The sequence below is a fragment of the Pelecanus crispus genome, chromosome Z (genome assembly GCF_030463565.1).
Source record: "Pelecanus crispus isolate bPelCri1 chromosome Z, bPelCri1.pri, whole genome shotgun sequence".
Lineage (NCBI taxonomy): Eukaryota > Metazoa > Chordata > Aves > Pelecaniformes > Pelecanidae > Pelecanus > Pelecanus crispus.
Genome location: NC_134676.1, coordinates 76364553 through 76381271, shown reverse-complemented (window position 1 = coordinate 76381271; position 16719 = coordinate 76364553). Strand labels below are relative to the sequence as shown.

General features: G+C 45.0%; 1 protein-coding gene across 1 annotated transcript; it reads left to right on the top strand.

Annotated features, from left to right (window-relative positions):
• Positions 1–9432: 9432 nt before the first annotated feature.
• SLC46A2 (solute carrier family 46 member 2) lies at positions 9433–15770 on the top strand. The gene is made up of 4 exons (XM_009490567.2): positions 9433–10498; positions 12306–12389; positions 14059–14215; positions 15713–15770. The coding sequence occupies exons 1-4, from the start codon at positions 9433–9435 to the stop codon at positions 15768–15770; spliced, it is 1365 nt and encodes a 454-aa protein (XP_009488842.1).
• Positions 15771–16719: the final 949 nt, after the last annotated feature.

Below are 16719 nucleotides of genomic sequence, written 5' to 3'. Positions count from 1 at the left end.
CATGGGTTGCATTTGTGTCAATGCACTATAAAATGATGTGGGTATGTTAGTCGGGTTGACTTGAAAGGGTGTTGGGGAAGTGGCAGGTGAAACAACAGTTTTCACTGTGTTGTATTACTCAAGCAAAAAGGAGCGTGATTACAGTTTTTCTTTAATGCTGTGTTTGGGGGAAAAAAAACCGAGCCAAGCTCCAGCCATAGAGTGCTGCAGAGAAGGCAAACTGAGCTTGTGTGAGTTGGATAGGGTTGTTTTCAAAGGGAAAGTTCATTGCAAGCTGTGGGACTTTATGTATAAAGAAAGTGAAAATCTCTGGCAGGAAGAGGAAGAGGGAGAGGAGGATAAGTAAGTAAAGCATGTCAGAGGGGAGTGGTATAAACAGTAGAAAACAGAAAGACAAATAGGGGAAAATCATGCTGATGGGAATTTTTCATGCAGGGAGCCATTTCTGAAGACAACTGAAAGCACGTGCAGACAATGTGTGAGCAGGGATGGAAGCTATACAGCAAAAAGCATATTTACTCAAGCTCTCTGGAAAACAGACAAACAACTCTGCCAGTTACAGCATGGGTCACACAAGCTGCCAGGTCCAGACTATGACAGTGCAGGACAAGACTCAGCTCAGCTGTCCTTCTTGGCCACTGTTTGCTGAGTTAGTCTTCAGCAGAAGGGAGTCAGGAAATAGCTGAATGGTATCATTGCTGTCATGGTTTAACCCCAGAGGGCAACTAAGTACCATACAGCCACTCACTCACCATCCCCCCACAGTGGGATGGGGGAGAGAATCAGAAGGGTAAAAGTAAGAAAACGCACGGGCTGAGATAAGAACAGTTTAATAATTGAAATATAAATATAATAATAATAGCAGTAATAAGAATAATAACAACAACAACATAATGATGATAATAAAATAAAAAATGGTGAAAAGGAAAACAACCAGAAGAGGAACAAAATCCAGGTAAAACAAGTCATGCAACCACTCACCACCTGCTGACCAGTGCCCAGCCAGTCTTTGAGCAGCGGTCGCTCCCCCTGGTCAACTCCCCCAGGTTTATGTACTGAGCATGACGCCATATGGTATGGAATAGCCCTTTGGCCAGTTTGGATCAGCTGTCCTGTGCCCCCTCCCAGCTTCTTGTGCACCTGGCAGAGCCTGGGAAGCTGAAAAGTCCTTGACTAGCATAAGCAGTACTTAGCAACAACTAAACCATCAGTGAGTGATTAGCATTATTCTCATCCTAAATCCAAAACACAGCACTATGTCAGCTACTAGGAAGAAAATTGACTTTATCCCAGCCGAAATCAGGACAATTGCTCATGAGCCCCACAATTTATTGACATGCAGACTCTTTGAGTTTGTAAATTAAAAGATAAGTCAATATAGTCTGTATAAACTTTGCAGGATGTTTCCAAGGAATTTATTATCAAGATGCCCCAGCACTAGAGGATCAAAGGCAGCATTTCAGTGTCCCAAAGGGCTTTGTTTTTCAAATCTTCCTTCATCTCTTCCTGTAAAGTATTAAATCAGTGTGTTTTTAAATGTCGGGGAGATCACTCTCTGGGTTTACTCTGTAGGCATCTGCCCTAGGCTGCCCTGGCTATATGTCCTTGCAGAGGGTGCCTGAAAGCTCACGGCCAGCCATGACCTCTTAGCTGGTAACAGCTCCCACTGGCACCTTGGAGGTGTCATCTAACACAAAATCCCTGAAGATGTTGAACTGGGATAGCTACTGACCCTTGGAAAGTGCTGGTGTGGAAGTGCATGACTTGTAGCAATGAGAGGCACAAGCCCACATGGTCCAAGCCCTGCAGCAGCAGGCAAACTCATCTACAGCACAGCAAGAAAAGCAAGGTCTTCTGGAGGGAAGAGCATGCACTTGACATGGCCCTCAGCCATGTCTTCTTGATTTTCAGCAGCATGTTTCAGGTCTTGCAGAAACTGGGAAGCCCATCAGGTGTTAGCAGTCCTTCAGGAGGTGACTGCAGCTGGCAGTCCTCCTTTCAAGGGCACCACTGGCACTCAGCTGGTGACCAAGATGCACTGTGCAAAGCCATGCTGAAATGGGTAGAGCAGTTAGGAGATGTCTTCCCACTGCCCATGTGCAGTTAGCAGGAGGTATGAAACCACTCAGAGGAACTCACCAGGAAATGCAGACGCTGTGGTGGAAAGAAGCAGTGCTGCTCTCAACCAGTATGGGCAGTACAGCAACTACACAATGGGGCATAAAAGCAAAGTGTTAGTTCAGCAAAGCTTTGAATACCCCAGACTGCTGAAATGAAGGGACAAGGGAATAGCAAACATCAGTTACAGCAGCTATCTTGCCACACAGCTTAAAATTTGCAACTGTACATATATTTATTCATGCTTGTTAGACATTGAAGGACTGCAGCCTGGAAAAAGTTAGCAGCAACAATACTGCTGGAAAGCTGCCTGGACTTTCTTGTTTCCCTGGTATCTTTTACCCAGTACCCCTCTTCAACTCCAAAATTTCCTGCAGATACAATGGGACCCTTCAGAGAAAGGAGAAGAGGTGCAATATTTTAGTCCCATTAATGTCTTTTGTACACATACTGGAGTTCTAAGGATACACAAAATCTGCCAAGACTGTTCATTCACTAGCTGCCTGGGACGATGCTAGCTAAAATTCTCCTGAGCAGGATGCAAAGAGACCTGCATTGCCCTGTCCACATGAGCTTTCTCCAGAGCGTGGAGCTTTCTTCTGAAGCACCTTGTCTGATGCAGGGTTGTGAGCCTGGGGAACCCCAGACACATCTGCCCTCTGTGTTGAGTGGAGGTGACACCTCTTCATGGGGTTGCAGAACCTCAGCAGCCCTTGCTGCTTTCCAGAGAGGGCTCCTCCAGCACTGGGGCTGCGGATTGCCCACCCAGGCACACCTCTGCTCTTTCGTCTGAACAAGATTACCCCATTGGTGACATTTTCTACTACGGCCCTGCAGAAAAGTGGGTATGGGCACTGTCCCACATAGCCTCCCAACCACCCTCATGGAAGATGCTGGCACCTTTCCCTGCTGTCCCAAGGACCTCTCCACCCTACCAGCCCAAAACAAGTTCCCCCACCCTCAGGCTGCAAGCTGAATAATTAGCCAGGCGTGGCTGTGGCACATGTTAAAAAACAGGGTTGTCCCTCCTCTGCAGTGCCTCGTGATGCCAGGTTGTCTGGAAGTCCTCAGCCAGCATTGGGGAGTGTTCGCAGTGAGACAAACAGTGATACACGCTGCCATGCAACCTCATACCCCAAAACCACCTTGGGCTGGGCTCAGCAGCCAGCACCAGCTGCACTGAGGGGCTTACAAGTAGTCCATGGAGGACCTGCCTGGCCCTGAGCAGATGGTGCTCTGTAATCAAGGAAAGGGTTTGAGAGCTTATTATCGAGTTTCTTGTGGTTTTTATTTCTGAGCTGCAGAGGTTCAATAAACAGCCCCCACTGGAAGAGCTGCCACATGGAAAAAGAAGGTGGCATGGCTCATAAATGTCACCAGAGTGCTGCAGCATCTGCAGCTTTTGGGTTGTGTATGTGGTTTCCTGGGTTTTTTTAAACAGACAACGTGAATCTGTTTGACAGGATGTGGTGCATAAAATAGACTGGAAAATTTAATCACCCAAGTGACTAAAATCATAGTTAATCTTTCTTACCAATTTCTGTGCTCAGGACCTAGCCCAGCAGGATAAACAGAGAGAGGCTGTGAGGAGTGAGTTACCATCTGCCTGCTCTGAATGTCCAGGGTGGATATCACTGAGGGCTTACTGCAGGGGATGGTTTCAGCGCTTGCTTTATGTGCCTTCAAAATGTAAATTTAGCCACTCACAGAGCTAACCTGACATCTGCCAGATGAAAACAGCTGGATTACCAGACAAGAGTGTCTCCAGAAGAACTCAGATTTAAAGGAATATTTTACCTTCCCTCCTCTCCTCAAAGAGCACTGTGCCTTACACAAAGCACAAGGCAGAGCCTGTATCTTTAAGTATTCATGACATTTTTGTTTGTTTCCACCTCTCACCCTGGAAAATGGGGTGGATTCATCCCTTTTCTCTCCACTGTTCTGATGTCTTCTGCCAGCTGCTGTTCTTACCTCCATGGAGCCACAGGCTTATGGAGAGATACTCATTCCCTCTAATTGTACCTGGATAGAGATTAGTTACCTAGCAAAGGTCCTACCAGCCCAGAAAAATTAGCACTATTTCCCTTGTTCTTCTTTTCTTCTCCCTACCCCCAACTCCACAAGGATGGGTGGCTTACTATTTCTTTTTACTCCTTTATTCTGCCACATTAACCTTTCCAATATGCTCTGTGTATCGTCTCCTCAAATTCACATCCACAGTCAACACACAGTTCCGCTCCAATCTCATAAATCCCAAGTCAAATTTACTCACACATTCCTTCTTCTACAGAGCTTTTACTCATCCTTAATGCCTTTTGTCAAACGTATTATTATTTAAATGTGTTTGCAGTCTTTTTGGTACCCATTCACCATTGCTATAAAAATTCCTAGATCTACATAAAAAATGAAAATGTGAAGTAGATAACCAAAATTATTTCTAAATAGCTTTGGAAAGCACTTGGGAAGCGGGGGAGGGGGGCAGTTTTTGGTTTTGAACTGAGTTTTTACAGATTATTGACTGTTGTTCATTCAGTAGTGAAATTTTTTAATAGTCAAGCTATGGTTATTTCATTTTTCCAGACTGTCCACTTTTCTTTATTTAACATAGGATTGCTTAAGCTGTAGTTCTATGATAGTTTGTTTCATCCCATTTCTTAAGTCCATTGCTGCCTGCACACTCTTGAACTTTGCAATGCTTCCATGCCAAAGCCATATATGCTGACAACAATTTTAAAAAGGCATGAATATTAATGAAAAGGAGGATGTGCACACACACAAAAAATCATTTAGCACCAGGATTATCTGGGTCTTATCTAAGAACTACAGCAGGATTTGTTCTGTGGTCCAGCTGCTTAGGGAGGCACTAGGTACCGCAAGAAGCTTTTTTTCCTGCTTCCATGGAGAGGATTAATGTTAAGGCATACAGTTAGCTGTCAGCACTATTAACCACCTAAATTCCTCGAGCTAAAGAAAAAAGAAGCCAACTCAGCAAAAAGTGTGTGTCAAGGATGCTGTGTTTTGTCTTCCCAGAAGAGGGAGAAGCCCACAGGAGACTCCAATCAGGTGAGCAGGAAACTCTGAAAATAGAAAAAAAGACAAAACATGACATCTGGGGGTGAAACCAAGACAACGCAGATTTCTGGTGCTGCTTGGTCAGCCAGCATCTGTCCCAAAGGAAACTGGACAGTGCTGCTCTTTCCAGCTCCTCACTGCTCTCCCATGTTGCTCTCAAAGCTGTGGCGAGCACCAGCTTTTTCCAAGGGAAGGCTGGTGGACCTCCCCTACCCTGGTATGGTGCACCCCTCCTCACCGTGCTTCATAACAGTGCACCCCATGAGGTCTCTCCGTGGAGCAAATCCATTCTCCAGCTTTTCTGCAGCCTGCACGCTGCCCTGGGCTTTGCTCCTGTGGGGCAACAGGTGAGACCTCAAGGCATGGGGGTATGAGGCACCATGTGCTCATGCTGCCTGTGGCTGGGCTTCCTCTTCCTCCCATGAGCAGCACAGAGGAGCAGATGTCCCCTTAGGTGATCTCAACATGTCTGGTGGTGCTTCACCTCCTGAATGCCAGAATGCTGACCCAGGGGTCTTGGTGTCTGAGACACCTCATGGTGCACCCGTAAGGTCATTGTCCTGTGTTTTATTATGGCAATGGTGGACTTACCGGCTGTTGTGCTACAGACACTGGCACCAGCATCGTGAGTTTCCAAAAAGCCTGGATGTAGTTTTGCAGAGCTGCTGAAACAAGGCAGCTGGGGTGGCCTGTTACATTCAGGTATTGGCATCTAGCATTGGCAGCTCTGGATCCAAGAAGACAACTACCCGGGACCAGGATGCCACATCCCTGTGGCAATGCAGCAGCTGCCAGCAGCCAATCCCCCTGCCCTGTGGACCCAGCTTGCTGTGCTGCCTCCTATCCTCCTCCATCTCCCCCAGCTCTGCGAGCAGAACCACGCACCTTGTGAGGACAGGGGCAATATATAATTAAATGCCAGACAGTGAGTAAGCCAAACTCCCAAACTACAAAGAGAAAGAGTGTGGCTTGGCATTGCAGTCTGTGGTCATTTATGATGAAGACTTATTTTCCAAAAGGAAAACAGGCCATCACCAAAATAAGCTGCTTCTCCCCAGTGTTTTCAACCAGCTCTCCCTCTCTGCGATGCTGCAACACGATCACAGCTCCATCTGGGCTCAGACCTGGGCGCTTCCCCCGTCATGGTTCCCTGCCTTGCCACCGCCATGAAGACTCAGCATGCGTCAGGATGATCTGTACGTACCAAGGGGGAGGAGGAGTTACAAAGCTGATTTACCACCTCAGAGGCAAAATGTCTTGCCAGCCACAGACTGTAAACCACAGTTCCCATCAGCAGGCTTAGGTGAGGGTGGTGAAGAGGGCTTACGCACCCACATTGGATTGCAGTCTTGGATGTCTAAAGGACCATTTCAGATGAGGAATGCTGAATACCAAGCTCCAAAATGCTGGTACCTGCTAAGCGCAGCATACTGAAATCCCTACAGCAACACTGTTCAGAAAGAAACAGTTATGTAGCTGCCACAAAAGGTTTAAAAAAAAACAAAAAGCAATACTGCATAGGAATATATAACTTCACCACAGGGAGACATTAAACACCTTTAATTGGCCAGACTGACAAATGTCCAAGAGCTGGTGCAACATGGTGCTGACCTGGCCTCTAGTGGGTCTCCAGACAAGACGACTCCAGAGAGGGATGCCCTAAAACAGTTTTCCTTTTCCAGCAGGCCACACCAGTGTATTTTTGCTTTTAGACTAGTCTCAGTCATTCTGTAGGTGCATTTTTCTTAAATGTCAAGGGTCACTCTCTTAAAGCTCTTAAGGCTTCACTGTGTTTATGCTGCATGAACTTATTTTAAAGTGGATGCAAATGTTCCTATAATATTAGTAATATGAGAACTGGGCCCCATGGAAAAGCTTATGCTAGAGAATAGTAATTTTGAAGTCTTTGTGGCATCAAATGAATATGGTATTCATGAAAAGTATTTTGCAGTGGGAAATATTCTGGAGTCTGAGTTAAACTCTTACTTTAGCACTCACTGTTTTGCAGTTACTGACATGAAATTATATCCTTCCACAAGAACTAGTTCTAAAAAAGTACATTTAATGTGAATGAACACTCAGAATATCCTGGAAATATATATGTAATTCATGAGATCAGTAATGGCATTTAGCACAGTTCATTAGCTATCTAGGCCTGAATAGCATTAAGCATAACACAGTATCACCTAAATGTCAAGAGTGTCAGACGAATAAGCCAGGCAGCCTGTACATGCAACAAAGTGTGGAGGAAAAATAACCCTTATTTAAGAGTTGAGCAGATCTGCAGTCTCTCAAGTGCAGTGCCTGTAACATACCTCTGCACTCCAAGATAACTGATATCCCAAACTGAAGCCTGAATGGGACAAAGTCATTTATCTTTCCCACTAATGTCTGGTGGAAGAGACAGGGCTCCCTGGGTGAAGTGAAACGTGGCAATTCCTCTGGCTGCATTTGTTGCTTAAACTGGTCACAGTCTGACGCTTTGGGGTTTTCAGTAGGGCTGTCTGGAATTTTCATGCTCTGGAAATATTCCAGGGTTTGGAAAAAAAAGACTTGTCCCACTTCTGAATAAAAACGAAAGAAACTAGACACCTTTTGCAGAAAATCTGGGGGAAAAAAAGGCAAATGTTGGAACAATCCACATTATATTTTATAGCTGGCTAGGAGTCTTTTGACGTGACAAAAAAACAGATTATCTGGTGAAACTGAAATTGTTTAGCAGCAGATCATTCTAGCAGAAAATTCCCAACTCCTTTCCCTGTTAGGTCTTGAGACTTTTTTCCCTGAATCAAAATATAAAACAAACTATTGCACAACTAAACTAAGAGTGAAAAAATGAAACTCTTGAGCCATGAGTACACAGGCACTGAGTAAATGTCACCTGAATCAATAGAGAGTGCAACAGATGGAGGTTTTAACATTGTTCTTGCAAATTAATCATTAATTTATTTTTTAAGGGAATCATCATAAATCTTCCTAGAACAAATTGTTATTCTGCCTGTTATGATTCATTAAACCAGTGCAGGATGAGATCATTATCATTTAAGTTAGCATTTTTGAGGCTGCTAAATATCCTCCAAGCATTTCCTGCAGCTGGGACTGCAAGCATCTTCCTTGGAGCTGGCAGCCTGCTTGTGCCATATCCTGCTCCAGGAGCTTCTTGTGCCTCTGGTCAGCCACACCATCATGCCCACAGGGACCTGAGCCACTTGGGGTGGGTCACTTCACTTGACCCCCTCAGGCAGCAGCAAAATTGGAGGCTGACTTCAAGCTGCAAAGCTGCGTGCGGCATCAGCGTCTGCAGAAAGGCATGGCCACTGCCCTGAGGAGCTGGGACTAGAAAACGCTTCCCCAGAGGTGGCCTTTCACCCACCCACCTTCAGCTCAGCTGGCTGATTATTGGGGCACAGCAGTAGCTGATGCCTTTGGATAAATTGGGACTTTTCTCCTCCTCTTGGAAATTTCCACATTGTAAAGCCAAAGAATGCAGCAGGCAAAGTGGCAGCCATGGGAGGCAGGTTACCAAAAAATGGGCTTTTTCCTTCTTGGTTACTTTTTGGTGTAATTTCCTGACTGCGTTATTGAAACAACAATGACATAAGGGGCATGATGCAGCAACAGAGCAGACAGGAGCAGGTAAGAGCAAAAAAGCCAACAACATATTTGTGTAGAAGAAAGGGAGAAGAGCTGCAGGTAAGGGAAATTCACAAATTACCTGACAAAAAAGCACACAGCCATCCCCTGCTCCCACAACCACCCTGAGAGTCCTCTGACACGTGAAGGATGCCAAAAGGAAAAAAAAACAAACCAAATGAAAAAGCAAACCACCACCCCAAATTGCAGCAGTTACTTGATATGGGCATTTTCACTTCCTAAACTGGGAGAGAGAAATTCCCCTGGGTCATCTGACCTCTGTTGAAACTACACCAGAAGAGGAGCAGCAGCAGTTGGCAAGTGCAGGGCGTTCTCCAGCTGTACAAAAGCTTCTTGTGCATTAGCTGGAGTTCCGAGCAGCACAGGGATGTGTGGGCATGCGTATATGTAGCAAGGCGAGGTGCAAATATCCTCCCAGCCAGATCATCTCTTGCACAACTCTGACTCTGTACAGCCTGGTGGACCTTTTGTTTTTTCTTCTGCTGCTCCTCTCCAAGCATGCCTCCAGAGCAGAGCTTCTGAAGAGCTATTTCCTCCAGTACTCTCCCTGAAAACAGCTCTTCCCAAGAAGAGGCAGTTGCTGGCAGCATGGTGGGGGTGACAGCAATGAGGACATGGATTGAGCCGGTGGTTGCCAGTTCACAAGTAGCCAGTGCTTTCTATGACACGGCACTGCTGCTGGTGGTGAAGAACTACTACAACCAGACCAATGCCACCACTCCCTCCCATGCACTGGAAGATGCTCAGCAGAAGTCTGTCTCTAATTTTTATATCATCTACAACCTAGTCCTGGGTCTGAGCCCGCTGGTGTCAGCCTATGGCTTGTCCAAGCTGGGGGACAGGATGCATCGGAAGATCCCCATCTGCTTCCCTCTTCTTGGCTACTTGGGCTCCAAAACTCTCCTGCTCCTCCTGATCCTGTTGGGCTGGCCAATCGAGGTGATGTATGGGGCTGCTGCCTTCAATGGGCTGACGGGTGGTTTCACCACGTTCTGGGCAGGCATCATGGCTCTGGGATCCCTGGGCTCCTCCGAGAACAGAAGGTCTCTGAGGCTTATCATTATTGAGCTGGTGTATGGCCTCGCTGGCTTTCTGGGAAGCATGGCATCTGGCTACCTCTTTGTTGGCTTCAGTGACCGCTATCGAGAGGGCACTGTGCTGGTGGGCTGCAGCATCGCTTGCTATGCTTTCTGCCTCCTCTACAGCATTTTTGTCCTGATAGTCCCCAAGCCAGCAACTTCCTGCCCAGCCAAAGCCAAGAGTGCAGAGGAGGTGGGCAGCCAGGTACCAGCCCACAAAGGAGCAACAGCAGGCAGTTCCACACCTTCGGAGAGCAGCAGCTCCACTCCAGGATCCCCCTCGAAACTCATCATCATCATGCTGTTTGTGGCAGCAATCCTCTACGACCTTGCTGTGGTTGGTGCAATGAACATACTCCCACTCTTCTTGCTGAGGGAGCCTTTAAGTTGGAATGCCGTGGAGATCGGCTATGGCAATGCTGCTGGATATGTGATCTTCATCACCAGCTTCCTAGGGGTATTTGTGTTCTCCAGATACCTGAGGGACATTACCATGATCATGATCGGAGTGGCATCCTTCAGCGCTGGCATCCTCATCATGGCCTTCGTGCGGTGGACGTTCCTGTTCTACATCGGTGAGTTAAACAGCCACTCGCATGAGTGAGTGCACCCTGAGAAAGGGGCTGGGGTGTTTCAGCATCAGGAGAAGGGCTTTTGCTCTGCTTCACTGTGAGTTTCAGATCAGGGACCTCAGCAGACTGTTACACAACCGATTCCCAAGAGGGCTTCATTATCATTCCCCTCTCCCCACATCTCACTTTGTACCCCTTACACTCAGCACCCTACAATATCCAGAGGAGGCATACACTCCTGCCAAGGCTTGGTTTAAGGATGGTTGACTTGTAATTTATCACTTGGTCATAGCCCAGATCTGAGCAGGGGAACAATGCTCATGCTGCAGGGGAATGGGATTTGTTGCTGGCTACCTGTGCTAGTCGGACCACACTGTTACATTAGTGGGAAGCAGTGACTTATTGTGAGGTAAGGCTTAAGGCTACAACAGAAACAAATTGCCAAAGGTTTCCTATTAAGCAAACATCTTAAGATGTGACTTATTTTTGTTACATTAAGGCAGTTATGGCTGATGGGAAACTTAATAGCAAAATGTTGGAGCTGCTTCAGCAACTAAAATATCATGAGAATGTAGTGTACAAATCTTACACTATGTATAAATGACCAAGGGGCAGGTAACAATAGATAGGGCAGCATCCTATGACAAAAGAAAAGCAAGTTTATTGTTGGGAGGTAGCCTCTGCAGGAACACAGAAAACAAAACCCAAGAACTGCATCCATTGTGGCAGTGAGATGGATGATTCATATCTGAAAATAGAGTACCACGTGTCGCATGGCTTTGAGGTTTTGCTTCTGAAAGTGAGAAAAAGATCTAAGAGAGATGGCCTTAAGTGATTTTTCTGTCTGCCCCTACAGGGAATGAGAAATTGAAAATCAAACAAAGTTATTATAAAGGGGAAGACAGTAGGATATTATATATGTGTACTAAGCCAAACATTGAGTGAAGTTTTTAAGAGCTTTTGTTTGTTTAGGCAATAAGCTGGGGAACAAAACATAAAAATTAAAATAAAAAAATGCTTGTTTAATATTAAGTCCATCATGAACACATGCTGCTACACAGCGTGCAGGATGGGGGAAGACAGTAGGATATTATATATGTGTACTAAGCCAAACATTGAGTGAAGTTTTTAAGAGCTTTTGTTTGTTTAGGCAATCAAGCTGGGGAACAAAACATAAAAATTAAAATAAAAAAAATCTTGTTTAATATTAAGTCCATCATGAACACATGCTGCTACACAACGTGCAGGATGCGTACTCCCTGCATTGCAGGAACACCTCGGTACACTAGACATGGACTAAGTATTCACTGGGGTTGGTTCTGCTGACAGGAAGATAATTCCAGCTCCCTAAAAGTTTCCACATGAGAGAAAGGCTAAAATACTGCAAGTCAGAAGCACCAAGGTAGAAAACACCTATAGTGTTATAAGGGTACTGTTCCTGTCAAGGCTGTGTAGCATGGGGTGCTCTCTCTGCTGGTTAGACTCAAATCATCGGCTTCATTATCTCAAAGGATAGTGCTATGTTCCATCTACACTAGGATTTCGGGCTGAGACCAAGAGACCACAGCTGGTTTGGGCAAAGTACCTCTGCTAGTGGGAGCAATAGGTGGCTCATCCACCATTGCTCGGATGAAGTGAGGACCTACACTCCTACCAAAGATTTGTACTTCTTTCTGGTACTCAAGGGACGAGAAAAGGTGAAGCAAAGGCCCTGCCCAAGCCAGAGAACATAGTCTTCAAAAGCTGTGGTGGTTGTGTTGGGAGACAAGGAACAGGTACTGATGATAACTACATATTCATTGCATTGCAGCACGGGCAGTGATGCTTTTTGCCCTCATCCCCTTACCAACCATCAGGTCCATGTTATCCAAGCATGTTGAAGGATCATCCTATGGTAAGTACTTTGGTTACCTTACTGATCAAAAAACCTTCAAATCCATCCATTCAGCTTAAGGTACAAAGAGAAAGGTAAGTTATTGCTGCAATCCATGCTTTGCATAATAAAACTAGAACAGTTGGTACGACAAACAGGAAGGGAGGAGCAGAGAAACTTGCAGGACAAGATTGTCACATCCAAACTTCTTGTCCTCTGTTGTGTCATCATTTATCCACAACTTTCAGCACGTGTTTCAAGAGGTTACTGTCAGTGTGGAGCTCAAAAGGCAGGAAAAATATCTGAGGTGCTGCTCAAAACCACAGTGCTCCAGAGAAAACCAAGAGAAGCAGAGTTGAAGCCCTGCGATACTCACACCATATATATTTGGTTTCTTTTACTTCCAGTTTTGGGAAGGATGGATTTCTTTCATTTTTTTTCAGTTATGGTCTCTAAAATATGTATCTGAGTGTTACCTGGCAATTCATTCCTGTCAGACCATGGTTTAACTAACAAAGGACAACCTTTGCATAAAAATTGGCCCTTTTTGGTAAACAGGAGCAGAAATTCTTTTCCATTAAAGAATGTATTAGAAAATAGTAAAATATATGTATTTTACACCACTGTATTGAAGGCTACCATTTTTACCCCAATGAGCTAGATTTAGACACAACAGGCAGGACTGGCCAGGCATTCAAACAGCACCTCAGGCCCGTGGCTGCCCGTGCCTCCTCCAGACATGTTCCCACAGCCATCCTTTGCATCATTTTCACTTCTGCCATATGAACACAATACTGCTCTGTCACCAGTTCATTCCTACTGCTTGTGCTTCTCAACGTGCTCCACAGCAAACTCACCTACCTGCCACAAATAGCACAGCTCACACTCCAAATTAACTGTTATTACTAACCATAATGTTGTTTTTAACCTCTACCATGAGCCATACAGGCTGCATCTGATTACAGAGACAGAGCAGCTCTCCAGCAGGACCATGCAGCAGAGCAGCCCTTGCCTCCCGGCAGCACTGCTGTTTCCTTAGGTTGTGGCCACTGGTGCTGTGTGGCTCGAGAAGGCTGCCAGGGCAGCAAGCTCAGTGCACAGCCCTGACCTTGCTCCCAGTCTGCGCATCCCGGCAGGGCTGGGTTACTTCCCCTCCCACTGTTTACCATGGCAGAAACAGAAGAGTGCACTTCAGCAAAAAAGCTGTTTCAACTAGGATCCAGTTTCTGCCTTTCCTCAGACATAAACATCATACAAATCACATGCACCTCCCCGTTTCAGGCATTATTATCATTTTAACCCAGTGGACCACTCTTCTGGCCTAGGGTAGAAGCAGACGCTGACTAAAATCTCTCCTGTCCTGAAGATGTTGGCCCAAGCCTACTTTTCTACCTCCTATGGAAAGGAGCACTTACTGCCCAGTTTATTGCTGCTCTTCCAAGCAGCTACCTCTACATCTAGACTGTTTAAGCAGACAGTTTTCTAGTTGGATCTTTTGTCCTATGCCTAAAAGAAGGAAAAGTCATTTAATTCTGGTCCAGAACAGCAGGAGATACCAGCTCATGCCATCTGGCGTTTGTGAAGCAATGACCGTATCTCTCTTCCACACAGTGATGATCCTGAATTCAGCAGGGAGATACCAGAGCTGGTGTTTTCCTCCCTGGTAACAAACTGTTTTCTTGTTTTACAGGTAAGGTGTTTGTCCTGCTGCAGTTGTCTTTAGTCACCACGGGAGTAGTGACATCTACAGTCTACAACAAGATCTATCAAAACACACTGAACTGGTACAGCAGCTTCTGTTTCATTTTGTCTTTTCTAGTTGGCTGCCTGAGTCTCCTCCCTCTAAGGTAAGGAATAGGAAGGATTTTGTCCAAAAGGACATGCAGTATTTTCTCCATGCTTCCTGATTCTAGGTCTAAAGTGTATAATACAGATGGGAATTTTTTTTTTTTTAATTTAAAAAGAAAAAACAATTGGAAGAGGAGAAACAAAAATCTTGCAGAGATGAGCTGACAAATATCAAGGAGATTCAAAGAATGAAACTTGCAAGTGACCTAGCCCATTTTTTTAATCTTCTTTTGTTTTAATATAACATGAATTGGTGTAGGAGGAATATTCGGCAGAGTATAAGAGCTGATAATCCCAGGGGACAAAGCCTTTGCACAAATGTAGTGCTTGATATTGCGAAAATAGTAGTAAGTAGAATGAGGGAACAATCCTACACAAAGTAAAATATATTTTTAAAAAATCCATTATAGGTTACTTAATGTGGTAAAAAAGAATAATCTGAGTCTCCCTCAGGTGTTTCTTTTAAAGAAACCATTACCACATAGTGAAGGAAATGGTTACTTTTCTTATCCAATGAATTTGCCCAACTGCACAGCTATAGAGTGACCGAGACATACAATTTCAAGAACAAGTTTTAAGCACAAAACCAGCTTAATTTGAAGAGACAAAGCTGAAACAGCATCTCCATCTACTCTCCCAGAATTTTTGAAGGAGCTCTCTCTCCAAATCTTACCTTGCCTGTCATCCCCTCCCTAAGACCCTCCAGCTCATTTCATTACTAGAAACAGCAAGATTCTTCCAGTAAGAAGTTAAAGTGAATTGTGATAATATCAGTATTTAATCCATGCAACAACAATATTTTCATTCAGATATAGGGGAGGTACTGGATAGGCTAATGTCTGATCCCAGGCAAAATTCTTGTCAAGTTTTGTTGTAATTTTTTTAAAAAATAATAGTAGACAGTCTAAAGGCACTGTGTATACTGACTTCAGTGTTATCACTTAGACAGGAAAAAAAGAAAAAGCAACAATAAGGAAAGCTGCTAGACCATCAGCTCTGCCTCGTCCAGAACACTGCAGACTTTCTGGGCTTGTGAATACATTTGACACCCGATGTCAGCAGGACCATGAGTGTGGAGAAGCCTACTTCAAACTCATCATTCCCCTGGCTCTCCTTTCCTCCTCGTATTTTCCAGACACAAGAGTGACTCATTTCTTACGCACAACCCTGCTGTTCAACAGCGAGTCACTGCTAGCTACTCAAGTGCTTTTTAATACAGGCTCTAAATAGAAGTTAGCACCACTGTCAGCACAAACAGGGGTTATTAGGACCTAAAGTCTGAAAGATGATAAATGGTGCCAATGTCATTGCTTGTACACAAGAGTAACTTACAGAGGGGCTGGCAGATCCCCAAGCAGAATCACATGAGCACTCAGCCAGTTCCAGACACCCCAGCAAATTTTAAGCTAAAGAATTGATGGGGAAAAAGCAAACTGTAGTTTGAGAAAGTAGTCTGCTAGCTCTTTTGTAACCTGCATTTTTATTGCTCTTTACAGCATTGTGGCCATCAAACAACGTCTAATCACTGGCTCCCTTCAGATTCTGATGGAGTGACAGAGGCTGTACCAGCTAAAGCATCTTTTGGTCATTATTAACTCCCTGAGCTACCAAAGTGGAAGGTTTGCCAAGCATTAGTCCCCACAGTTATCATCATTACAGGAAGCATCTCATTTGTGTTTCCATTTGAGAGCACACCACAGCCTCTCAGCCACTGCGCTCACCCAGGCCAAAGAAGTTTGCCTTGTTATTTCTGCAGTACCTTATCTTGCAGAGAACATACATTGGCTATTGCACACCAGCAGTCTTCAAAGCATTTTGCTTTCCTGCTACGCTGGTCAGCAATAGTGCAGAGAGACAAGAACAGAGTAGAAATTAAAATGGTGTTTCTAGACACATCATTCAATGTGGAAGGGGAAAGCAGAGAATCAGTTTTCCATTAGTTCCTTCCTGTCTGTTCATTCAGAAACCTCAGGGCAATTCTGTGACTTTGGCTGATGACGCATGGGTCTGAAAGCCGTGTGCTGTGTGCGCGCATGGTCATCAGCAGGACACACCTGCTCTCCGAGTGCTACAGAAGATGTGTCAGCCCAGCTGATCAATGTTATGTAGAAGACCACTAAATACAGAAATACCACCATAAAAAAACATAAGATTAAGACACTTTTAGTAATACCTACAATAAAACACTCCTGAACAGATGTTCATGCCCCTGACTTCTGGGAGATTGTCCCACTGTCCCCAGACAGTGTTTTAACAGAGGTCATGGGAGGACACCTATGACTCAAGAGCTGATACTGGCATTTCAACTCACACCACCAGGATGTAACAGGTTAAGAACAGGTGCAGCACACTACTCCTACAGGCTTTATGGAAGTGTAGGGACACTGATGCCAGGTAAAAGTCACCTTGTTACCCCAGCTTTATGCTGGGTTGAAACCCCTACCAAAAGGAACCTCATACCATACAGCAACTGGCATGAGATGTCAGCTAAATCCATGATTCA